The sequence below is a fragment of the Hylaeus anthracinus genome, unplaced genomic scaffold (assembly GCF_026225885.1).
Source record: "Hylaeus anthracinus isolate JK02 unplaced genomic scaffold, UHH_iyHylAnth1.0_haploid 12001, whole genome shotgun sequence".
In the NCBI taxonomy this organism is placed as follows: domain Eukaryota; kingdom Metazoa; phylum Arthropoda; class Insecta; order Hymenoptera; family Colletidae; genus Hylaeus; species Hylaeus anthracinus.
This window is the reverse complement of record NW_026534348.1, coordinates 17,116,256-17,143,078: the sequence shown is the minus strand read 5'-3', so window position 1 is coordinate 17,143,078 and position 26,823 is coordinate 17,116,256. Positions and strand designations below refer to the sequence as shown.

The following is a 26,823-nucleotide window of genomic DNA, read 5'->3' as shown; positions in this document are numbered from 1 at the left end:
ACTGTTGACGATGATTGTTAACAAAGTTCCTACCTACCACAGTATTTTCAATAAGTCGGCCAACAGAATTATGTGTGAACATACATAAGAAGAAAAAAGTTATTGAAATATAACATCCTAATTCTGATACCATACGGCCCTGAACGAAAAGTGTAGCTCTGTCCTTGGCTAAAAAGGTGTCAGATTACTAATTGCGGTCGACTTAAGTTGTAAAGATCGATGTCCGACCGACTTTACGACCTCACAAGATCCCTTCCAGCGACTATAAGCTGAGCATACCATTATCGTAAACTTTATCGTAAACTTTATGACGGTGATCCCCATTGTGGTTCTTCATTGTATCCACTAGCGAGAGGATCACCCTGTATTATAGTCGCTGGAAGGGATCTTGTGAGGTCGTAAAGTCAGTCGGACATCGATCTTCACAACTTAAGTCGACCGCAATTAGTAATCTGACACCTTTTTAGCCAAGGACAGAGCTAGACTTTTCGTTCAGGGCCGTATGGTATCAGAATTAGGATGTCATATTTCAATAACTTTTTTCTTCTTATGTATGTTCACACATAATTCTGTTGGCCGACTTATTGAAAATACTGTGGTAGGTAGGAACTTAGTTAACCAATCATCGTCAATAGTTTTCCAATTTGGAAAAAATCGCGTAGCAAACATCAAATCTTGGGGCCCCGGGGTGTAACGTGGGCATGTATACTTTAGACCCGCGACGGCCCTATTGTCCTACGGATCAGTTACCTGAACCAATAAAGCAATATCTACTGTTTCGGTTTACGACGTCACAAGATCCCTTCCAGCGACTATACCACGGTGTATCTCTCCTACTTTCACTTGTCACTCCTACGTTTTCAAAATGCACCCTGATTGGTACTTGTAGTACTAATCTTGTAATACCAATGCTGCGGCAACCCGATATGTCCTACCATTACCTACTCAAAAGGTTACAAGTTTATAATATAATTTCTAACGTTTGGAAACAGCAAATTAAATAATGTGATATACCGTTGAATTCGTTTCGAAGAAAGCTGTCAGGCCATGAAAAAAAATATATAGTTCCATTTAAAAAACTTATTTTGACTTTGAAATCCTCCCTCTCTACTATTCCAGGCCCGAAAAAAATTACATCATATGATTGTACCCTACAAACCGAACAATTTTTGTAAATAAATTTATTCGTAACTTCAGTGTGTCACGACATATTTACTTTGCTAGATAAACGAAACACAGTGTATACAGGGTGTCCCAGCCTTAGTGATACAGCGCTCTAACTCCAAAACTATCGGCCGATTGCAAAATTTCAAATATGGAAATTTCACGGTAAAGTGGGGCTCATGTTTCAGCGAGAAGGAATTTTTGTTAACGTTGTTACTGAACGAGATATGATGATCAAATTTCGTTTTTCAAATGGAACTATATATTTTTTTTTTATACCATGCGATAGTACTTTTCAAGACAAATTTATTAAACTTTAATGTATTTACCCGATTTTTATTAATTTTCAAGCTATAATGCTTAAAAATTTGCTAATTTTGAAGTTAGAGCGCTGTATCACTAAGGCTGGGACATCCTGTGTAACGTTTTTCTAACATTTGATTATTAAAGAGGGAATTCAATTATTTAGGTATCAAGTAGTCAAATTAGCATGCAGAGTACTTTGTTACTAAGAATGTCCAAAATTGGTCAACCACATCAAATGCTCACCAAATGCTTATATAGTAGCCTGTAAAGGGAGATACTAGAAGAGAGAGACAGAAAATGAGAGAACCACTCCAAATACTTTCCAAGTACTCGCGTTAACTTTTACTAATAATACAGTATAATCAATGTAGACCTAGCTAGCTATCCAATTTTGTAACATTAAACATAACTGTCGAAAAGCCGAAAGCAGACTCGAGTGAGTCTCCAAATAGCTGACGACAAACAGCAATGGCATCCATAATGACTGATCTGGGTTAAGTTGTCGTCGTCATGGGTGCAGTCCAAATGAACACGAAGGATTGTAGGTAGGCACGTGCACATACATATATCCTAGGCGAAATTTAATGCTCTTTAATTGTCGGGTCTAAATGCGAGATACGATTCCTCTGCGAGGACTACGGCTCCCAGGGAAGCCTTCCTCGCGCGCAGAGGTACAACAATGTACGATGATTACCCGAAGGCATACGCTGCGCGACGGAAGCTCCTAGTAAAGTGCATTCCGCGAACCGTTTCCGTGTGACACGACAGGACGTGGAAATTAACTCGAAGGTGTCTTTACCGTCGTTGGCTGCCGCCTAGCCGACTCGTTTAACAGGCAAACGTTAGAGAGACGCGCTCCAGACTGACACGGGGCGTTTGTGCATGTTTCAGAAGGACAGCTGTATGCGGCGACAGTGGCCGACTTCTCTGGCGGCGAGCCACTGATTCACAGGGAGAAGATACGTACAGAGCGCTCGGATCTCAACCAGCTAAACGGTAATGGAAGTCACGCTAATTACATTAAAATATTCGTACGCTAGCAAGGCGCCGCGCCTATGCTACTCGCGTAGTGGTTCGCGATTATTCCGGATTTTACGATTAATGGTTTTTACTTTTACATTACTCTTTGGGAATTATAATTTGTAACCTATTTGCATCACATTGAAAAGTGGAAAATTCATTTTTGCTGCCAACAATTTCTTTTATTATATTTAACACTAGGTATGTTGGCTTTTATCCGTATAAAGAGACAAGCTGCCAATTTTGCACAATAACCAACTTGCTTTGGTAATACAATAGATATAAACACCAGCAAAATGTTTTTAGAGAAGTAAATGTCAAAATAGAAACAAACAAGGGAGGAGAAGCTAAGTGATTTGTCAATCAAATTAATTTTCTATTACAATAACTCTCCTAAAAAATGCAAATAAAATTGATTACTTGGTAAGTTAATTGACTGACTTTATAAAGGCGTTTGAAATAAATGGGTCAAATTTGTGGGAAGGTGGAACAAATTTTGGACACTTTTTGTGATTAATATATTTAATAATTGATTAGCAAATTGATTGAAAAACGAAACTTGACCATCGTATCTTGTTAAATAACAAAGTTAACAAAAATTCTTTCTCGCTGAAACATGAGCCCCATTTTACCATGCAATTTCCGTATTTGAAATTTTGCATTTGGTTGATAGTTTTGGAATTAGAGCTCCGTATCACTTAGGCTGGGATACCCTGTATATCTGTTAATGATGCAAATGGATTAGGTATACTTCAAGTAGAAGTAAAGATTTTCAATAAAACAGGAATTGTATGGAATATATTTAATTTTTGTAATTTAAATAGATTACTCATGATTACAATTAGACGTGAAGGATGATATTGTTTAAGTGTCCAGGATTATTATTTTAACAAACATACTTCGTTATTAAAAAACAAAATTTTAAAGCCTCTTCTACAAAACCCTGCATATGCTTCGATATACATTTGCAGTTAAATTAAAATTATTATTTACTTTCATTATTCATTCAAGCACATGTATAATTTTCTTATTTTTGTAAAATACAAAAATGTTGTCTTCTTTTAAATTCTACAAGCTTTCTTATTAAATTAAATTCTAACATAATATTATTATAATATGCATTCCATTAATATAGTTCTATTAAATATGATGTTGAACAACACCAGTCACTTAAGAGAAATATAATTTTTGCTGTCGATTCGTGAAATGTAATTCAACTACACTGTAAACGAATAAACAACAAATTCTCATCCAAGCTTGTGCAAAAAAATGCGAGGTGAATAAATCAACAAATAGTAAATTATTCTTTTGCTGAAGTAGGATTTTGTTATGTAATTATTTTGACAAAGGTTTATGTCTACGTAACAGGATTGGTTCTTCTGTTTACAGGACCGAATTTCGTCAGCTCGTTCGCCTACGAGGATTACGTTTTCTTCTTTTACCGAGAAACGGCCGTGGAGTACATGAACTGCGGCAAGGTAACGTTTATTTCTTACGTATTAGTTGTTATCTAGCGAAATTCGATCGTTTCTTAACACGTTTACTGCAAACTCATGCATATATTTATGATGCTGTTGTTTCGTTTGCTGCAGCTTATAATTAAAAGTAAAATACGAATAAGGCTATATACAAATTTAATAAGACAACATTAGTCAGCCAGTATTAATAAAATATCAGAAATACTAATATCTAAATAAAGTATTGCAGTAGTGCTCAAGAACTGAAGAATTTACATTTTCTAAACCCATCATTTAATTGTTAAAAGTAATGATTACTGACTTCTAATTACCTTTAATTACTTTGGACTACTTTTCCCACCGATCATTACTTTTAACAATTGCTGTCCATGTTACTGCAATTACTTGAAAGTAATTAAAAAGTAGTTATAATTACTTTTCAATTACTTTTAGGTATTTTTTACTACTTTAGATTTGAGACGCCTTTTAATTACTTTCTGGGCCGTTATAAGTAATTATTAAGTAATGCATGAGATTACGGGTAGTAATTGAATAATTGGAAATACCATTACATGCGACAGTGTAATTGTAATGGCAATTATTCAATTACTTGGTCAAGTAATCGCAGTTTTGTAATTGTAATTAAGAATTTACAGCTCTGATAGCTACATATTGAAACGACATCACGCTCTCAAGATTTTCTCTTGTTCTTTTCGAGTTTATATAATATAACATAGCGAAGTACAAGTGCAGTGGAAATTCGAATAAGACGCGACGTCGAAGAAAAGAATCGAAGGAGCCAATTGTTCGCAGCTCGCATTTGCGTTTCAGGCGGTGTACTCGCGGGTCGGTAGAGTGTGCCAGCACGACAAGGGCGGACCTCATGCGTTCAGCGACAGATGGACGAGCTTCCTGAAAGCAAGGCTCAACTGTTCTGTACCCGGCGAATACCCTTTCTATTTCAATGAAATACGTGAGTATGCTTGCATGTACACACGTACACGTGTGCTCGTAAGTTCAGGAGCTATGACGTTTGTCGAGACCCTCGTCGAGTGCACTCTAGTCCTTATGTGCCGGACAGAGGGGTTGGGCTACCGGTGTACTACTTTGCGCCGCTCTGCTCGTATGTACGGGCACCGATCAAATATATGGCTAGGATCGGCTAGCCAATTTTACAAACAAACCGTATTGTTATCCGTGGTCTGCAATATTCATCGCACACCTCGTATGTTTACCGAATCCCTTACAATGACTTGAATATGAAATTTTTATAGCGATGGGTTTGCCAAATACATGGCTAGCCAACCAATTTTAGATGCAAACTGATTGTTGTAAAAAGGCCTGCAGTATTCATCGGCCACTGTGAACAGCTGCAACATGCTCACAATGACTAGAATCTTAAATTTCTCTAGAATTGTTAAACGAGTTTAAGTAGTTTAAAATTTTTTAAAACTATTACTTTTAAAAACTATTTTTAAATAGTATTCATCACATTCGATTAATGTTTTTGCGTACAAACGTTGTTAGTACCAAAAGCGGTTTTCTGAAAATAACTTGAGAATTTCCCTAGAATTTGTTAATAATTTTTACTGAATTTCTCGCATCGATTTCAGTGGAAATTGATAATAATATTGCCAAAATTAAAATGTTCGTTTTTTGACTTTAAAAATTTTGTTGGGGGCCCCTGAGGTCCATTCACATAAACCCTCGGACACGGCAAAACTTTTTTACGGTCTAGAATCAAAAAAAAAAATTTGGACCAGATCTGAGGTTACATGACCATGACCTTAACCTTACCTAGAATGTAGAATTTGTATGGTGCTACTGGGATGCCATTATAGGGGTAGTTAATTATTCTCTGGCGCAACTGGGTTTGCTGCAGAAAGGCAACTATGATTAAAATACTTTTTCGCAATAACATTGAGTTCCCAAATATATACAGGGTGGGGCATTTAAAACAGGCCACCTGAATAATTGGCTTATTTTTTAGCGATAGAAAAAAAAGTGTCGAACAAGAGTTGTTTGATTTCGAGGGGCACGTAACGCGGTGCTAATAACCTTTTTATCGGTGGAAACGTAAAGGAGATATGAAGGTCAAATATGGTTTTGTAAATAAAATGATTTAGTTTCTTATACGCATCCGGATAGAGCATCTCATTCAAGGTTACATAGGCTGACGTGAATAGAAAATAAATTGTTCCAAGGCACTCTTCAAATATTTTGAAAGGATCAATGTGAAAGTCTGATGAAATTGCGCGTACTAATTTAATTAACTAATAATATTTACTCCTCAGATTTTCTTATTTTTGCACTCATGGGAAGGTCATGGTCATGTAACCTCAGATCTGGTCCAAATTTTTTTTTTTGATTCTAGACCGTAAAAAAGTTTTGCCGTGTCCGAGGGTTTATGTGAATGGACCTCAGTGGGCCTCAAACAAATTTTTCAAGTCAAAAAACGAATATTTTAATTTTGGCAATATTATTATCGATTTGCATTGAAATCGATGCGAGAAATTCGGATTCAGCATCCAAAAAAACCTATAGATACCGAATTTCGTGATGGTTAGATAACACTATTTTTATTCCCTATGTTGACCAAAATCGTGATTGAAGATTGGCTTGTCAACTTTAAACGTTCATAACTTTCTCAATTCTTAACCGATTTACTCAATATGTATGTCGTTGGAAAGCTCTTTTAGAGGCCAATAACAGTTATTTAATGCTAAGAAATACTCAGATGGCTTTATCATCCTCAAAATTCGAGTCAAAGATCACAAGCCTCAAAACACTTATGAATTTTTTTGAGGCTGATACAATTTTTTAGCGCGTCACCGATTCTTTTAAGGGTGCCTATTATGAAGGTAGACATTCGGTACAAATTTCATTGAATTCGCATTTTCGGTTCTGAAGTAAAAAAATCAATAGTTGCAAAGCTGATAATTTCAAGGGTCTCCCTTACCTTGCCGAATTTTGAATCTCGCCCAAAATATTGTTTACTTACAAAACTCTCTTCTTCCTTGGGGTGTTGAGAAGGCTTTCTTCGTTGTGAACATTGCAAAAATTATTTATGTTTTACCTGTATTTATATTAACCATCATAAACATTAGTATTCAAGTTTATTTTTTATTATTTTATTATTATAAAATCAAAAATCAAAATAAGTATACAGGGTGTAAGTATCCAATATTCATGGCTCACTTTGAATATCAACCAAATACTTACCATAACTAGAATGTTACATTGTTATAGTGCTATTGTGTTGTTAATTTCATGGATAGCTAGCCACTACGACAGGATCCATAACATGAAGCTTGTTTTATCGGATAATGTATGGAATATTCATCAGTTACTTTGCATGTCTCCCAAATGCTAACAATGTCTAAAATGTTAAGTTTTTAGAATAACATTGGTTTGTGTATCTTATGGGTAGCTAGGTGATATTACATGAGACTCGTTTGTTTCGGAAGGATAAATTGTGTACACACTTAACTGCAAAATAGGTTGTACGTAATATTAGCTAGCTATGCTTGTCAATATAGATCGAATAACACTATTAAAATTTATCATTCTATTTCTTCTTCTCCGTATGATAAATATTTAATAGATATTCAAAGCGACTGAGGAGTATAATCATTCGCAATGAAATAGTTTAGATGAAAACTTGACTAGTAGATACTTCCAAAAGATTAAAAATCGCAATATCTTAGTAATAATATAACTTTTTGAGTTTTCTAAACCTTCTTTTTTAGTAGATATTCAAAGAGGTTAATGAATATTGCAGACAAAATAATTTGTATTTTCAATTAGCTAGCTTATTCTATCCAAACGTTAAAAAATCTATCATCATTATAAATATTTGGCATTTGAAACGTTGTAAGCATTTTATAAACATGACAAATGTCAATGAATATTAGATACTTATTCTGAACGTCTATCAAATACTAACCATATCTGAAATGTTATGTAGTGCAATTGAATTAGTAATTCCACGGATAACTATCCAACGTAGTAGACTTCATAACTTGGAACCTGTTTTATCAGATTAAGTGCGTAATATTTATTAGCTACTTTCAATTTCTATCAAATGACTGCAATGTCTAGAATGTTGTATGTGATATATTGTGTCATGTACTCCACGGGTAAAATTAGTTAATGTTACGTACAGAATAATTTGTTTCACAAGGTAACCAATAATCAGTCTCTTCAACCCTTTACCAAATGTTTGCAATGTCTAGATTGCTAAAGTATAAAAAACAGATACATGTCGAATTGAGTAACCTTCTCCTTTTCGAAGTCCGATAAAATGATGGATCTTTCAATGTCTAACTAAGATCAACAAGCCAGTTGTACTTATAGAAACTAATTTTCCTATGATAACAATATACATTAGTCACTTTGAATATCTACCAATTTATTACTATGTCTAAAATGTTAACAGACATACTGATATATGCGTTATTAATTTCATGTGTAATTAGTCAATACAACAGGTTCTATAACATAGAACATGTTTTGTCAGGTGATGTGTGAAATATACATCAGACACTTTGAGTGATAACTAAATACCTAACACAACTGGAATATTTGTTGATAATGTTGTTATATATGTATGATCAACTACGTGGAGAGCTAGCTAATGATACATGCAAGTCGCTTTGTCAGCGTATGCAATGCACATCATCTATTTTTAATGTCTACTAAAAGCTTAGAACGTCAAAACTATTATATCTTCATAATTGTATTGTAATTTCTACGCTTTTGACAAGACATTTTAGCCTGGATGTCACATGTAAATTGTGTTGTTCATCAAACTACTTTAAGTATCCACTGAATACTTAGCATGACTAGAATGTTAAATTTTGTTAGTATTATTTTATCGTTTATAATATAAATACCTTGTCAATACTATTTGCAAATCTTTTGACATAAGGTTCGTGTAATAGTAACTACTATGAATGTGTAATTGTTATATTTTTATAGGTGTATTCTGATTTCTGTAATTTTAGTAGGAACTTGTACATATTTATATTGGATGGACTGGGAAGTTTACAATTTTAAATACTTGTTTACCACTCATCAGTTTATTGATTTTTATCGATCTGGCATTGAATGCACACTAGATGGCAAAAGGTTGTTGGTAACGAAGCTGTTTAGATAATTGATTAAAAATAGAAATTTATTTAAAATTTGTTTGAATTTCATGTAAAAAAAACCACATTATTTTCAAGTTTACCTAATACTTCGCATTCAAATTGCTTCTAGAACATTCGATATTAGTAGTGTTATTTTATTATCAACCACGTGAGTAATTAACTAATACTATTTGCAAACTGTTTTTACATAAAGTCTGTGCAATATGTCCCACTTTGAATGTCCACTAAATTCTTATAACGACGAGAATATTAACCCTTTGCACTTCAAGCAATTGTGCTATATACAGGTACACAACTCGAAGACCATTTTTTTAGATTTTTGAGTTATGGAATGACCACGAAAAACTCTTTGCAGTTTTTTAAATTATACGTCTTTTTTTAGAGTTTTACATATTTATTGACCGAACATAATCGCACACAAATCATAATAATTTCATGGAAATGTTGTCCTTCATTTGATTATTTATATGAAATTGTTTGAGACAGGTAATGGAAAACTAACGCATTTTTTAACGCTATTGCTTAAGAATATTGATCTTGTAACTAATTTTAGACACCAATCCCTTATTCAAACTTAATAATAAATTGTGGACAGTGATACTGGCAGTAGGAGTAGAATGTCTTCAAGTGGATGGGCAGTACAGTGCCCTTAGGAGTGGAAAGGGTTAAATTTTGATGGTGTATTTTATTGTCAATTACATGAATACCAAGCTGATACTACTTAGAAACAGTTTTATACTCAACAATTGGAGGAGACCTTATGCAAGACAATTAGCTGACTCATTTCTGAACCAATAAGGAGTAGTTGCAGCCAGCAGTAGCTCTTGAAAGTGCAACTCGAATTGGCAAGGATCGAAATCTCGGTTACAAATATCGTCCCAGATAAGATGCCTCCGATATTCCTTACGGGGCTTACCAGAAATCCATTGAACTTGATCTCTCTGATCTATCTCGCTATGTATCAACGCCTCCTGCGTAATTCTTCCCCCTGACTGTTTTATTGCAATCCTGACCGTTTTAACGCTACCTCGGCAGAACGTATAAACGATCACCGCAGCGCAATTATGACTTAACGATAAGGTGACGAGCGAATGGATTTGATTCCCCCTTTCTTTCTTTCCTTTTTTTCTTTTTACCCACAAACTCCATCCAATATCCATTACGCTTCTATGCTCTTTCCCCTCTTTGTTTCTACTCAGCAATTTTACATTGCTGACCAACCGATTTTCGTCTCCACGGCTTCCGTCCAAACGAACTAGTTTTCTTATCACCGCTACTTATTACATTATCATTCGAGGAGATACTGTGCCCGTAGACGTTCCTGGGCTTCGTCGATTCTTCAATTCTATTTTTCTGCTGCGTAGCGCAAATAACGATTCGTCGGTGTTTCGGGTTATACATCATGCCAAATCAATCGCTCTTTATTGGTCTGTGTCCATATAGACCACGTGAAATTAAGGAGGGTTTATGTGATCGTTTTCCTGATTTCGAATTTGTTCAAGAAATGAAGAATATTAAATTCTGTGTTGTTATTAGGTTGGTGTTAATGACTAGTCGTTTCCCCAGTGTTTCGATCACCTGGACTAATAACATCCATTTTAGTCTAATCTGTCATCAATTGATTGCAATCATATTAAAGGGGAAGATATATACTGTAAGGCACACACATTAAAATACTAAAGATGTTTAGAATAGAAACTTTAGAACCTTATTATCAACAATTATGAACACTTGTAATATTCGCGTTATTTTTTTATATACAGATAGTATACACAATATATATATATATAGTATACATATAATCTATATGTAGATGTAGATTATATTCATTCGCGAATCGTTCTGTACAATTTCGACAGTTGCGCTCTATTCTAACCGAAGTTATTTAAAAAAAAAAAAACTGAAATATTTGATCGTTTAAGCGCATAGCCACTCCATTCGTTATTCGATCAATTTGCCTATCGACCGATTAAACTAATCCAGCGTACAAGCACACAATAGGCGTAGTTGGTCGTACGACCGTTATTGTCAAATATTGGCTGCACCCATTACAGAGACTGTTAGGTTGTATCGTAGAATGTTAACGCGCGAACGAAGGACCCGTCGAAACGGATAAGCGTCGAGGACGTGCGCAACTTTCATTTTTGATAGCCACTCGTGTGGATATCCCGTGTCATAAACAAACTTTTTCATCAATGAATTTTCAAAGTTCTCGGAAGGGGTCAAGGGTTACTGCAGCGGATGGATCGTTCAACGTCACTGAATTTGTTTTGCGATGATTCAGCTGTAAGCGGAGTACCCGTTAAACTGTTCATTGAAACGCTCGCAACATTTAATTGAAACGAATTCGAGAGGATAGGAATTCGATTAAAAATTGTTGCTTCGATATTCGTCGTAACGCAGCTTGCCGAAAAGCTTGTTCTATCTTCACGGGGCATTCCGTAATATTTTGCGCTACAGTATCGTGTGAAAATTGAACATTCCTTCTCTGCTTGATAGTAAGATGTTTTTTTAACACTAAGTCATCATGTACACATTATATGTACAACTACATATTTGTTATAAGTGGGAAGAGGCACAAACAAAATTTTGACAATAAAATTAATTCTCTGTTACGATTGTCCATAAATATTGCGGTAGAAGCATTGTTAACGATTAAATAATTTTAAAAAGAAGTCTGCTTGATAATTACAATGATTGTAGAAGAAAAAAATAATATAAAGTTGATGACTACTAAAGTACAGGGTTTATAGGAAGTTTTTTTTAAATAAAATAGATACTTTTTTTAATTTTATTAGTTTTTTATTTAATTATCGGGTATTATCTATGACAATTATGTGTGAAAAACGATATCTGTCAAATGACCACCACGACCACGTTTACAGACATCAATTCGAAAATCAAAATTTTCGATAACATTTTGGCATATTTGCTCGTTTATTTCATCAATTTCATTTCTAATGTTGTTCTTCAGGTCATAAATTGTTGCTGGTTTGCTTTAAACTTTACAATAGAAAAATGACTTGGTCCCATATTACTGAGAATGAATGTAAAAAATGAACAGATTGAATGCTTGAAAAACGCACAGAAGCGATAGAAAATAATGATCTCGAACAAACTAATAAATCAATTAAACAAATTAATCAATTAGCTTGTTCTCAAGAATACAAAACTAATTTATGTTCTTCCTGTGTATTGTATCTAACACGTGCAATACCAGAACACCATTTTTCCAGTAAATATTTGCACAAACGCTCACTCCCTTAATTCCAAGAGAAGCATCCCGTATTCATGTTTTCCATACAAAACGAGCAACTTCTTTCATTTTGTTTCCCCCTTTCCGCCTTAATCTTTTGTCCGCAACTGTAATTCGTCACTCAATAAGTCGCTTCAGCTGCCTATGGAACAGCGAAATGAACCAGCAGCTTCGAGTACGGGACACAATGGCTGCGCACCGTCGACCCGCAGGATCGAACAGTGGTCAGGCGAGGGTTTGGGGTGGCACCGCGACGGAGGGCGATGGGGGATACGCTGGTTCTGGTATAAACGTAGAATATTGTCGCCGCACATCGAACCGAAATCCCTATCCGGGCGAGGAGAGTTGGCCACGGTCCAGCTCGGAGAGCCGCCAGTGGATCGCTGCCAAATCGCAGGTCCGGACTATCCCACCGATTCCACGAACAACCTACGTCCACCTCCACCGACGTCTACCTCATCCTGCCCGCTCATCTACCCGGCGCGGCGTTCCCTTCGGAGTTGCCCTCTCCAGATGACGCTCGGCACGAGGGAAGAAAAAATGTCGACGCTCGCTGGGGGACTAGGTAAAAACGTAGATGGATAGCGGCCACAGATAAAAGGGTTCGCGGGGAACTAAATAAATTCCGAAACCACGGCTCACAGTGGACGGAACAGCCAATCTAACTGATAAAAAATCATACTCATTAGAGACAGTTAATAAGTTATTGACTTTTCATTTTAAATTACTAATCCTTTGCATTCCAAGCAATTTTGCTATACAGGGTGTCTACGTATAAGTCCGGACACACGCAAGGTGCCAATTCTACAACAAATTTCCAACAAAAAATTACTCTTAGACATTTTCTTTGTGTCGCCTTATTCTCGAGTCTTTTCACTTTTAACTTTTTTTCTGTGTTTTCAGATTTTTTCCAAACCAGTTTTTTTCTTAATTGAGGAGACTCGGGAGCGTCACCAAAAGATACATCAAACCCGATGTCAAGCTAATTTTAAAGTAACAAGTCAATTTTTGTTGAAAAATGTCGATTTTCATCTTAAAACGTCCGCTTTTCTGCATTCGAACGTCATTTTCTCCCTAAAATACCACGGTAGAATTTTTTTTTACAATACCATTCAAAAGCTGAGATTTCGAGGAAGCTTTTCTCAAGGAGTGCCCGCCAAACAACTATGTATTTAAAATCGAAAAACGGATAGAGAAAAAGTCAAATTTTGTAAAATTCTCACAATGTAAAGTTTTACCTAATTTTTCACTTATTAAACCTACGTAATAAATTTTGATCTTGCATCAGGGAGATGGAAAATTTAACGCTCTTTCGAATGGTATACTTAGTTTTAAGTTTGCACTGTAATTTAGTGGAGTTATGGCCGTTTAAAGAGTGTCAAGCCGAAAACACAGAAAAAAAGTTAAAAGTGAAAAGACTCGAGAATAAGGCGACACAAAGAAAATGTCTAAGAGTAATTTTTTGTTGGAAATTTGTTGCAGAATTGACACCCTGCGTATGTCCAGACTTATACGTAGACACCCTGTATACAGGTAGTGTCTATTAAAAGCTTAGAATGTCAAAACAATATCTCAGTAATGATATAACTTTTTAAGTTTTCTGAACCTTCTTTTTTAGTAGATATTCAAAGAGGTTAATGAATATTGCAGACAAAATAATTTGTATTTTCAATTAGCTAGCTTATCCTATCCAAACGTTAAAAAATCTATCATCATTATAAATATTTGGCATTTGAAACGTTGTAAGCATTTTATAAACATGACAAATGTCAATGAATATTAGATACTTATTCTGAACGTCTATCAAATATCAACCATATCTGAAATGTTATGTAGTGCAATTGAATTAGTAATTCCACGGATAACTAGCCAACGTAGTAGAATTCATAACTTGGAACCTGTTTTATCAGATTAAGTAACCCCTAAGAAAAAATAAGCAGTGTCAAATCGCATGATCTAGATGTCCTCTTTGTGTCCTAATTTCTTGAAATAACACGTCCAAGAAATTTCTCAGGCAACAATTAAACTGTTTCGTTGCATGCAATGAATTTTTGCTGTTACTATCCATTGTTAAAGCGTATCAGCGTCAAAGCCTTTTTCTTGAATCGTATAGCATTTATGTCCCAACTGTTGGATTGGAGCGCGGTTTGACTGAATTGATAGCATAGTTTAATTGTTGGATTTTAGAATGGGTTTGAATAAACCTTACTTCAACTTTATATTAAAAGATATTCATTATTATATTTGGTTTTGAATAATTAAAGTAAAAGTAATACAATAAAGAAAATAATAAACTTAATACAAGTGCTCTCTACATTCTCTCATACTGATATCAAACGATACTTGTTAGTCTCACAGACATCAACCACACTTACATACTACATCCTGTATGGTATTGCTCTCACGTACCATACATTAGTTCTAATTATGATTGGCGCCAAAATCAAATTTAAAGTACCTTATTCTAACATATAATGAAGATAAAATTGTTGTTACTACGAGTCTGTGAGAAGGATAATGAAACAAAATAGATTGAAATATGTACTTATCTTTGACAACAATGATCACAAAACTATTCCAGAGTGGACAGAAGCTGTATATTCCCAAAAAATATGCTCTGTGAAACGCATAAAAAGAGACTGAGGTAGTAAAACTTACCATTTCTTCCTCAAAGATGTAAAATTCACGGGAAAACCTCTACACCAGGCTAACATTTTGTGAATTTCCATAAGTTGTCATATAAGCCAGACATAATCTTTTATTTGAAGTAGAAGACCGAGAAGGAATGATATTTTGAGACTTACAGAGCATTACGGGTCTGGGTTGGGTACAAATATCGGTAGAAAGTTAAAAAATACTCGAGGTTCATATAAAACCGAAATTAATCGATTCTAAAAACCTAAATTTTTTATTTTTGATCAGTGTTACGGCGTGAGCAAAATGGCTGGTTGTATTTGAAAGAATGTCTTTCTGGTATGCTCACTTCGGATGTGAACGTTAATGACAATCGAATTAATTAAACTATTAAGGTAGCAGAACTGCAATGAGTGTTTGACAGTTTTAACAAATAACTTTAACTTTATTTAAGAACTTGGTAAATGCAGAAGGTTTCTACAAGTTCTTAAATAAAGTTAAAGTTATTTGTTAAAACTTAGTAAATGCAGAAGGTTTCTACAAGTTAGTTGAATCAGTGGTGGTTCGTGAGAATCTGCTCTTCTCTTTTGGGAGACAATTGAAGATGTAGTCGCTGGAAGGGATCTTGTGAGGTTGTAAAATCGGTTGGACATCGATCTTTACAACTAAAGTCGGCCGCAATTAGTAATCTGACACCTTTTTAGACAAGGACAGAACTAGACTTTTCGTTCAGGGCCGTATGGTATCAGAATTAGGATGTCATATTTCAATAACTTTTTTCTTCTTATGTATGTTCACACATAATTCTGTTGGCCGACTTATTGAAAATACTGTGGTAGGTAGGAACTTAGTTAACCAATCATCGTCAATAGTTTTCCAATTTGGAAAAAAATCGCGGAGCAAACATCAAGTCTTGGGGCCCCGGGGTGTAACGTGGACATGTATACTTTAGAGCCGCGACACCCCTATTGTCCTACGGATTAGTTACCTGGACCAATAAAGCAATAACTACTGTTTCGGTTTACGACCTCACAAGATCCCTTCCAGCGACTATACCACGGTGTATCTCTGCTACTTTCACTTGTCACTCCTACATTTTCAATATGCACCCTGATTGGTACTTGGTTTAGAAACAAGGCCCAATCAGGGTACCTAGAGCCCTACACCACCCTCGTAGGTACGTCTTCACCAGCGGTCCTGGAGGCAAGAGTGGGTGGTTACCTGGTGTCTTGCGGAAAGGCCACTGCCACTCATGGGTTTTTCCAAGTTTACGACACGGACAGCTGCTGAGGATCGGAACCACACGAAATTCTAAAGACCTCGTCGACGGTCGCAACTAGATTGATAGTGACGGCAATATCAGCATAAACTCAAAAACAGCCTAGCTTTGCGAGCATGTTATAAACTATTGTTGGCCTTCCGTTTAGTGTTTTATGTCGCTCGAAAGGTTAAAACTCGATGGCAATTCTAACTGTACACATGTATAGAAAGGCAAAGTGTTAGAAGCAATATTTACGAAGTAACAATCAGCTAGAATCGCTGTTTTGTCCATTGTAGAGCGAGTGTGGAAAGAGAAGGCAGCTGGTTTTTGGAGCATTGGCAGCCAGGAGCCGGGTTGTTCCCCGAACGTGTTCCCGCTCGAACAAGCGTGGAGAGCGTTCCGGACGTAATAACCCGTGAAATGACCAGTTATGATATGTGAATAGTCGCAACATTGGCAGCTCGCTGGTAGTTAGGTTAATTTATAACGAACGATGCTCGGAAATGACCATTTCTTATATCCGTCAGGAGAGAATAATTTTTATGTAGGTTTCCTCTTCGTATGACGATTTCTTTATTCGGCCGTTTAATTACTGGGACTCCATGCTATACTTCATGTTAATTTTTGTACAATTTGCATAAAGTACGTTGTTCCTGATATCTGAGCTATAGCTTCCAACCCGGTGATAAGTGAGGTCGCGAAAGCTTTTGTAGCGCGGAATTTGCATAAAGTTGTCACATCGACTGGATACAACCGTCCATTTGAAGGAGGAGTCCTGGGAGGAATGAGATTTTAAGACGTAAGGAGAGGTTACCGTTTATGTCGATGAAAAAATTAGATTTCTTTTTTAACATAATTTGCATTCTTAAAGTGTTTAGAACACGTAGGTAAAAGGATATTTTGGTATCTAAGGTATTTTCAAAGTTACAGCGCCGGCTGAGAAACAGGTAGCTGTTTTTTTTCGAAACAGTACTTTTTAAAGCGCGGGGGGCTTTACAGCTTCAACGGATTAACCGATTCTCATGAATCCTCTGCCAGTTGAAAGGAAATTCAATTTGCGGAGCCATCGCGAAGCAATTTTTGTTAAAAATTAATTTACATATTTTTCTTACGATCATTGATGCGAAAAAAAACAGCGAAAAAATTCGGGTTTTTTCAAACGGATGCTATTTTCCTATCCAAAGGATTTTTAGAAAATCACAAACAGTAAGGCTCCCCCAAATTTATTCTACTGTAATAATTCGAAATCCCGTTTTTGGTTCGGATAAACTAGCAGGTCTGTGAAGCGTCCCGCGCAGAGCAAACGACGCCGTGCAATTATTTATTTGATCTTGTAAGCTGGAGACGCCATTTTGGATGAAAGTAATGCAAATTCCAGAATTTATAACGACTCAAAATATCGACCGTGAATGGACCGTGTTGTTTCTTCAATCGAGTCTAATTAAAAAAGAACAAACCTAATATGTTTTCTGACATTGTTTTTATTTTCTCTAAAACTAACTTTCGTAGCATAAAACGGTTATCTATAGGTGAACATTATTTTATATTTATTTCATTTACTTCGGAAGTATTTTAATAAGAAAAAAAGTATTTGCAATACAAATTTTTAAAATAGATGTTGGATATCTTGGGACATATTTCTCCCGTTCTTAATAATAACGAATCGTCTTGCTAATAATAATTAAACTATATATATTATACAATAGATTTAAAAATATTGTATTATTTACTTAGAAATGTATGAGAATCATCACAATGTTAAATACCTAATTGGAGTATTTTAAAATCACTGAAACGAACGAAGCGAACAATTCACCGAACAATTCCATGCAAACACATAAAATAAAGAGAACATTATTTGCCATGATAATTAAAGATACGTTACAGAATAAACTTATGCAATATTAATTTATATAAATATTTTTACTCGGTTGAAATTTATCCTAGTCGGAAATAAAGCATTTGTGTGAGATTTTAATAAAAGTACAATGTATATAAATTACTTGACATATTAAAAATACGTATAAATTTTGTTGTTATGTTGAATGTTTAAATCTCAGTGTTGGAGGGGAAATCACGACTACGCCTGCAGTAGAATTCACTGAATACAATATATATCAAAAAAGTAAAAGAATTACGTCAAGTACATGAAAAAGTGAAGGACGAAAAGGAGTAATCAATCATCATTAGTTTCAGGTTAGGTTGCAATAGCCGGTTCACAAGTAAAAGATACGCGGTAGCGTCAACGCCATATACAGGGTATCCCAAGAATGTTGGAAGTTCTTGAAAGGGGTGGTTCGGAGGGTGATTCGAAATAACTTTTTCCTTAGCGAAAATGTTGTCCGAGGCTTCGTTGAGGAGATAATATCAGAAAACCTCGACCAATCGGAGCGCTAGTACGCAGGCGGAGCGCCAGCAGTAGTGTAGGCAACGCACTAGACGGCCGCAGTAGTGTAGGCTACGCACTAGACGGCCACAGTAGTGTAGGCTATGCGCTAGACGGTCGCAGTAGTATAGGCGACGCTCCACTGGCATACTCGCGCTCTAATTTGTCGGGATTTTCTGTTAATATCTCCTTAAAGAAGCCGCGGACAACATTTTCGCTGAGGAAAATGTTTCAAATTACCTCCCGAACAACCTCTTTCAATGTGTTACAACATTTTTGGAACACCCTGTATAATTCAGTGTGATGGTTAGACAATCATCGCTGGTCCTTTTCGAAAGAAAATACGCTTGACGATAACCAGTGATGCGATCAAATATCTTGTAAGTTCGAATTTAACTCGAGAATTTAACTTGATTTCGAAATAATAAATTTGAGATTTCTACATAATAAATTTGATCCCATCCTTAGTAACAAACGTCGAACCAGGTACGACCGGGCTTTTCAATCACAAGGAAACTGCTGACGCATTGGCCTTTTTTAGGGTTATTGGCAACGTCACTTAGCATCTAATTATGAAAAAATCTCAATCTCTTCAATGTTGACACTTACAAAGCAAGCACTCAACCCGCCCCTATTCGACTCTAACCTACTTTTCCAGGGTGGTGTATTACACCTACCTACTTGCTGCTGCCCGTGAAATATTCGGTGTTGGAAATATTTAATGTATTATTTATAAATATAATGTACAATGTGTTATTTACAATGTAGATGTATTACATGTAAAAATTAATTCTGTGCCTTTACATTCAATCATTTATAACCCTATAATAAATAGAAATATTTATTTGCCATTTTGTTACGTTAACACGTTCACTGCCAGGCAAATATTCTTAACATTTTCTGCTAGGATTAAATATTATTTAGACGATTGAAAAGTACATAGACAAATATGTATCGTGGTATTTTGTATGTTAACTTTAACGTAATTACTAACTATAAACATAATGTTGAATGTTAGTTATTACACGTGCATTGAAATCATAAGAATTACAGTTAGGTAAATTTTTCAGGGTAGATAAAGATATCAAAAAAACGAGTACAAAATACACAACTGTTCATCTGTTGTTCGTTAAATAAAAATTAGAATGAGAATTATAAAATTAAATACTTGACGTCGAACAAATATAAATATTCTCAGGCACTCGAATAAACGTAACAATTTAATTGATATATGTAGGTTTTCTTCGTCATCTATCATTAAGAAAAAAAAAATTTTCCCATTTCTGATAAAAATATCCGATGTCACAAACACACAATGAATGTTTCCTTGCCGTAATCGCGCTGTTTTACTTCTCCCGGGAAGCTACTTTCTCGACATTTCAAGATATTTCCTGAGGCGTAATTAATTCCCAGCAAATGCTACAATGGAATAAATGACATTTAAAGGGAAGTATAAATCAAAGCAAGGACACGTAACAAACACGTCAACAGCAGAAATGGAGAAATGCTGCAAGGTACATTCGAATTATATTATTTCAGAAGCAAAGAATAGAGTTTACAATTAATGTTGACCCACTCATTGCTGCTAACTCTTTAATGCACACACTTTAAAGAAAACATAAAACTCTAGCGGCACAAAACACAATCCCATTGCTTGTAAAATTAGTATAAAACATTGAATAACATTTCTTCTGTCTAGTATGACACAATTTATAATACTTACTTATAACACATTTTAAAAAAAAAAGAAAAAGAAACGACTTTACGTTATAAAAGATCAAAATTCACTGCACCACACAATTCGTCAATTTTAATTACAACGGTGTTAACTACTTGTTCATAAATTTCTTTGCATCAGTTCATAGCTATGCCAACCGAATGAAAACCTTTGAATAAAATATTAAACTGTATGACTATGACTAATTTTGACTTTTTGAGATGACAAATTGACTGAAAATTGTCCAATACATTGTCCAAAGACGTACGTAGGATTTGTTCTTTATATTGGACAGTTTTTTTTTATAAACATTTATCTGATTATTTCTTCTTGAAACTTTCTCATAATGGCGCCGTTTGATCAAAAATCTAATATACATCATTGAACAATGTTGAAATTTGTCAGCTACTTTTTTTAAAAGCAACCATTTTGTCATTCTTCAATATTTTTCTGTTTATTCTAGTTCAGACAATAACCACACCCATACAGATTGAGAGTCTCTTTAATCTGTTTCATTTGGATAATGGCAATGCCTGTAATCAAGTCTGTCATGAGGACAAATCATTTTAAGGCACTCCGATGCCTCTGCACTACAACTTGAAATGTAACAAATATTTTTACTTGAAAAAATTTGAAAATATACGTTAAATATGTATTAATAGTATTAATACTCGAACGTGGTTTGAAATTGATATGTTCTACAGTTTTCTTTAAAAGTATTCCCAAATAGCACCTAGTTATTAAAGCGTTACGCTTGAGAGACCCCTTAAATACGCGTTTGTCGATTTTTAATCGTCATTAAGACCGATGGATCAAGTGGTAGATGGCCCTCGCTAATTATTGATAATCCGAGGGACCGGTGGCAATGGGGAATGGGAATCGAGTAACCAGGATCGATACGGGATTATAAAGTTTCAATCGCGTAAGTGCGCTGGATACACGGGCCCGAAACAGGAGAGCCGCATGAATACGCCCTAACTTATGGAAATATGGCTCGTTGAAGAAGTGTAAAACTAACGGCAACGAACGACGTAGTTTCCAGTTATCTCCGTCTCAGCTGAAGAATTTCCCGAAATTTACTTTCCTAGTTTATACCAGGATAAAGCTATTCCAGCTGTACAGGGCCGGCCAGAGCAAAGGGGAGAAAGCAAAATAAAGACACTGTTGGTATACTAGTGCATGCACAATAGCTGGAACTTGGTTATTTATTGATCGTTACTCGTGCGGAAACCGAGGGCGTTACAGAAGGCATACTTATCGAATGCCGTTCGTTTTCTGTGTAAAGTTCCCGATTCGTTCTGATATAAAATTTCAACCGGCGCTGGGTAACCGGAACGTACCTCTCTTAAGCTGGCAGGACCAAATCAGCAGAATCGTATCGGACTTAGTGGAATATTTAGTACTAATTTTGTACTAATTTGTACCACCAACAATAATTTTGTACCTTGTGCCTTTTTTGAAAAAAACGTGACGCTCCTAGCTTAATATTAAGCTAGCAGAACCACACGTCAAAATTAATAAAAATGAAAAAACAAAAGTGGATACATTTAGTGTTGAATTTGTACTAATTTGTACTACCAAAAGAAATGTTGTACCTGTTACCGTTTACGAAAAAATCGGGACGCTGCTAGCTTAATATTAATATTACGATTTTCTTGAAAACGGTAACAGGTACAAAATTTTTTTGGTAGTAAAAATTAGTACAAATTCAGTATTAAATATATCCGCTTTGATTTTTTCATTTATATTAATTTTAAACATTTTTAGCCGCTAGCTTAACGTTAAACTAGCAGGGCTACAATTTTCTTGAAAACGGCACCAGGTACAAAATTATTGTTGGTGGTACAAATTAGTACAAATTAAGTACGAAATATTCCACTAAGTCCGATATGATTCTGCTGATTTGGTCCTGCCAGCTTATGAGAGGTCCGGGACGTTTCTGTAGAAGAAAACATAAAGAAGGAAATAGCACGGAAAATCGGGGTCCAGTTTATTCGGGACACGATTGATTTCTGATGAGAATTGTACCTTTAATTGCGACGGGAAGATTCAATTGGACAAGACTATTGCGAGGGTGAATTGAAAGCATGGAAAGAGGGTGTGAACCGCTATGCGCTTGGTCACGGTGAATATTGTTCCGTTTTCTTAATATTTACTACAAAAGTAGCCAAAATTGAAAGTTGATAATAGTGATGCTGGTTTCGAGGATAGAAGGTCACATAAATTAGTATAGATAAATTCTAGTTGTAAGTCTAGTTTCCACAGATTTATTGAAAAGAAAAAAGTCAATAGAGGCACTGGATTGATTGGAACATAGAATGGAACTTAGAGCTACAGAGAAAGAGAAATTGCGCTTAATACCCTTCTATTTTTATCTATAGAGACATAATTATTACCATTATTAAATCCATATGAAATAGTAAAATACAGGAAATATTTTATACAGAAAGAAATTCCAAAACTGGGAGTCGAAATGCACGATTATATGTTTCAGTTTTGCTCGTCATTATTTTCTTTTTAATATTCATGACTAGACTGCGGATTTTATGCATTTATAACATTCAATGATATGGAACACATTAAAAAAAATATACATAATGTATGTTGAATATATTCGAGAATTAAAACAATAATTCTGCATTTATGACTAATACAAATATGCAGAAACATACAGGAATGTGAATAAATGCACAAGTATGTAAAATATAAAAAATAAAATACACGTTACGATATTTAAAAGACAAAACATACTTTAACTTAAGTTTCTGTTCTTTATCTGTGGATATAAAAATATGAATTTGCATAAACATCCGCAGTCTAATAATAATAATAATAATAATAATAATAATAATAATAATAATAATAATAATAATAATAATAATAATATTGTTCTTTCGTTTTGTATCAATGTACATACCTTTTGGTCATATTTGACATGTATTTATTACATTAGGTTCGTTATTATAAATGCATAAATGTATCACAATTGAAGTCATGAATTCTTGTTAAAAAAGGAATAATACCACGACACCAAAAAGTGAGATAAATACCACAGATAAACTAATTACCCAACCAATAATTGTAACATAAGAGTGAAAAATAATTCACAGAGGGGGGTCGAACTAATATCCAGAGTTTTATAGCTCATATAGCTCATCCTATCATATATTATTACGCAGAAATTACAAAAGAGCTTTGAACGGGCAAATATGGAAAGAATTTCATCGCTTCGTAAAACTCATTCGACAATCTAAAAGCGTTTTAAGCGATTCCTGTTGTATGCTTTAATCGCGGTAAAAAATCGACGCATTTACGCCACAATCGAGGAAATTATTCTGTTTCTCTTTGAAAACGTGTAAAACAAATACGCGTTCATCGATGCTTAATTGGCTATTATGATTAAAAGGTCTACATCAGGCCATGCAGCGTCGACCCCTATTACTCTCTGAAGATCGGCTACCTATCACTTTTGTGTCTAATTCTTTTAATTCAGTTAATTCAGTCTTTTCTAGAGAAATACATGTGAGATATTCATTGACTCTCTCTCGATTAAACGTGGATCGATGATGCGCTTATAACACATTTAAATAGGATATTTAAAAAAATCTTGCTTGTTTAGTAAAATTCAAAACGTGAAACTAAAAGAGAACATATGTTTACACAATAATTAGGAGTGACTTCTGGATAATTTATGCCAAATTCTTCTGTTTGTAAAAAATAAATAGTACATTAATACATTCGCAACCGATGACATGAATTCACGTCACTTCAAATTCTATTCCTGGTTTCTATTCCAAATTATGAAAATCTTTTTATTTTATACATTACATATTTACAACATACATATGCCCAGTTTCAGAATTTTATTATTTTCGTCAGTACTCGGTATTAGAAACATAAAACACCTGCCAGTCGTGAATGTGTTAAGTCTATCTACTAATAGGTATATTCAGAATGATGCTCACTATTTCTATGCCTTTCAGTTTCACGCATATTCAATTCGAAACTATATACGATGATATTACAGTTTTCAAAGAAACTAATAATGAAACAATTATTCAAAGAATAAAATTTCTACAAACACATAAATTGTTCGTTTATACCATTTGCATAATGATCGCTTTGATGAGTCAAATTTATATTCATAGTATATATGACAAAGAATACAATTATAATTGGTTATATCTCTAAACTCATCAACCTCGTTGGCCTCGATAGTTTTTACAGTAAATTCTCCGTAACTCGCTAAACCGATCTCTACCGTAATTCCCCGCCACAAAATTCGCCTTGCCTCTCTGACCCCCTGGCATACCATGATGCTGAAAATTTGATTCCACCTTTATCCAGCAAACGAATCGTGCCAAAGGAGACCAAAATTGAGGAACGGCTGTAGATAAATAGTTGGGCTCTAAAAGAGGACCATGCCATACGATTGAGATACCCTTAATGGAATGACAAAAGTTTTTTATTTTTGATTTTTTAGAAGTGAAAATTATACCACCGTATTTGTGGTATTCTTCTGATTAAAATGACACCAAGCATTACATAATTTAGTGCATATTTGTTTATTTTAAAAATGCTAATCATTTGTTTCCTTTAGCCCGTAAAATCCGCAAATATGCACTAAATTATACGGTGTTTGGTGTCATTTTAATCAGAAGAATACCACAAATACGTCAGTACAATTTTCACTTCCAAAAAGTGTTAAATAAAAAACTTTTGTCGTTGCGTTAGTAGTGTCTCACCGACATGGCCCTTTACTTTCTGCCGCGTTAGAGACTTTCGGTTCTCCCTTTTTTTCTTTCATTGCCTCTTTTTCAAAATGACGATTACTATCTCCGCCTACATCGTCGGTTCTTCTACACCAGTGATTCCCAAAGTGGGCGCCACCACCCCCTAATGGGTCCTGCAGCGTTTCAGAGGGGCGCTGATGGCCAATGTGGGCTGTAATTCAAAAGTTCTTAATTGCATTTCCTTCGTCATATTTAGCGGAACGTGAGTTCAGTGCGGTAACCAATTTATTAATAAAAAAAAAAAGAAACCAATTGCAAATGGATGGAACAAATTTTAGACACTTTTTGTTTTTAATATACACGCTGTCCCAAAAATGTTGTAACACCTTGAAAGGGGTGGTTCAGGAGGGTGATTCGAAACAACTTTTTCCTTAGCGAAAATGTTGTCCGAGGTTTAGGTCCGACTTAGGTAGGTCCGACTAGTGTCTGTCTTTGATATAAATTAAAACATCTGAAGAGATCTTTGAAATTGAAACGTTAGGTCCAAAATGGAACCTAACATTTCAATTTCCAACAGTATGAAGCTTCTAATATAAAGAAAACCATTTTCAGTTAAACATCGGCCTTATCATTGCGACCATAATCTCACAGCAGCGGTTAAGGCGATTTACAGACCTATGTTAGCTCGAAATTTTTCTATCATTGTTATTAGCAAGACACGCTGATAATGTTTGGCCAGGCAGTTTGGAAGCAGCTAATGTAGCCTTAGTTTTAATTGAACGAGATAATCCAACGCCCCATGGACCACAGCTCTCCCCGGATGAAACTTAGACCGAGGTTACGCTGCCAATTCGGAAATCCGTAACGTTTCACGTCTGTTTAACCCATTTGCATCCCTAAGCGGAATATGCTACGCACATTCATTGAGTCTTATCACAGATGCGCAGAATAATCCTCAAACGTCCTGCAATCGGTATATTAGAGTACAGATTATTTTTTAATTATTCCTGACCGTGAGTGTGCTTTCGTAATTACAATTCTATTATAATATTTGCAAGCTATAGTTTCGCTTTTTTCTTGTCAATAATTATATTTATTCACGTACATATAGAATGCATAATACTAATATGTTAGAACTAGAATGTTATGATACTAATTATAATACTTGAACAATTATTTTAGGCCACTTAAAAATGCATTATTGCGTATGACAGTACCCAAACACGCAAGTAGATGATAAACATTATCAGTGTTTTATGCTCTTGCATAGGAATGCGTGTAATTGATCTACCTTTGCATACGATGAATAGCTGAACCGCTTTTTAGTCAGAGCCCACTTAAAGACCATCCTGTCAGTGCTTGAAAAGGGACCAAGGGATGCCAGATTCACTGGCAAATGGTTCCCTTTACAGGCGAAATCTTTCAAAGGCCAGTAGTTTATCAAACGAAGACTATAAAAAATCATTGAACACTACTACTTTTAAAAATCAGAGTACTATATTAAATTTAGGATATAATTAATATTACGTAAATATTTGAGTATTATTGGAATCCAATCGAAACGGATTTTGCATGTGCAATTTTTTGCACACAAAAAGAAAGAAAAATTACCCTGTTTTCTGTCTAAAGTAGATATAATGATAGCAATAATTTAAGAGCGCATGTTCTGTTCATCCGACAAAAAGTTAATCCAAGTTTGGTCATTTTGAATGTAAGTAATTTTTAATTTTGCGCCG

The 26,823-nt window shown here is 35.0% G+C and overlaps 1 protein-coding gene and 1 long non-coding RNA gene across 2 annotated transcripts in view; both read left to right on the top strand.

Annotated features, from left to right (window-relative positions):
- The first annotated feature begins 1,950 nt into the window (after nucleotides 1-1,950).
- Nucleotides 1,951-26,823, top strand: part of LOC128890627 (semaphorin-1A-like) — a 79,289-nt gene continuing 54,416 nt past the window's right edge. Inside the window, exons 1-4 of the mRNA XM_054149283.1 lie at nucleotides 1,951-1,963; nucleotides 2,362-2,466; nucleotides 3,880-3,968; nucleotides 4,779-4,920. Coding sequence (XP_054005258.1) covers nucleotides 1,951-1,963; nucleotides 2,362-2,466; nucleotides 3,880-3,968; nucleotides 4,779-4,920 — 349 coding nt within the window. The remainder of the gene's footprint in view (nucleotides 1,964-2,361; nucleotides 2,467-3,879; nucleotides 3,969-4,778; nucleotides 4,921-26,823) is intronic.
- On the top strand, nucleotides 11,675-19,453 carry LOC128891324 (uncharacterized). The gene is made up of 3 exons (XR_008460808.1): nucleotides 11,675-12,921; nucleotides 18,442-19,017; nucleotides 19,106-19,453. It is a non-coding gene; the product is annotated as an uncharacterized LOC128891324 (long non-coding RNA).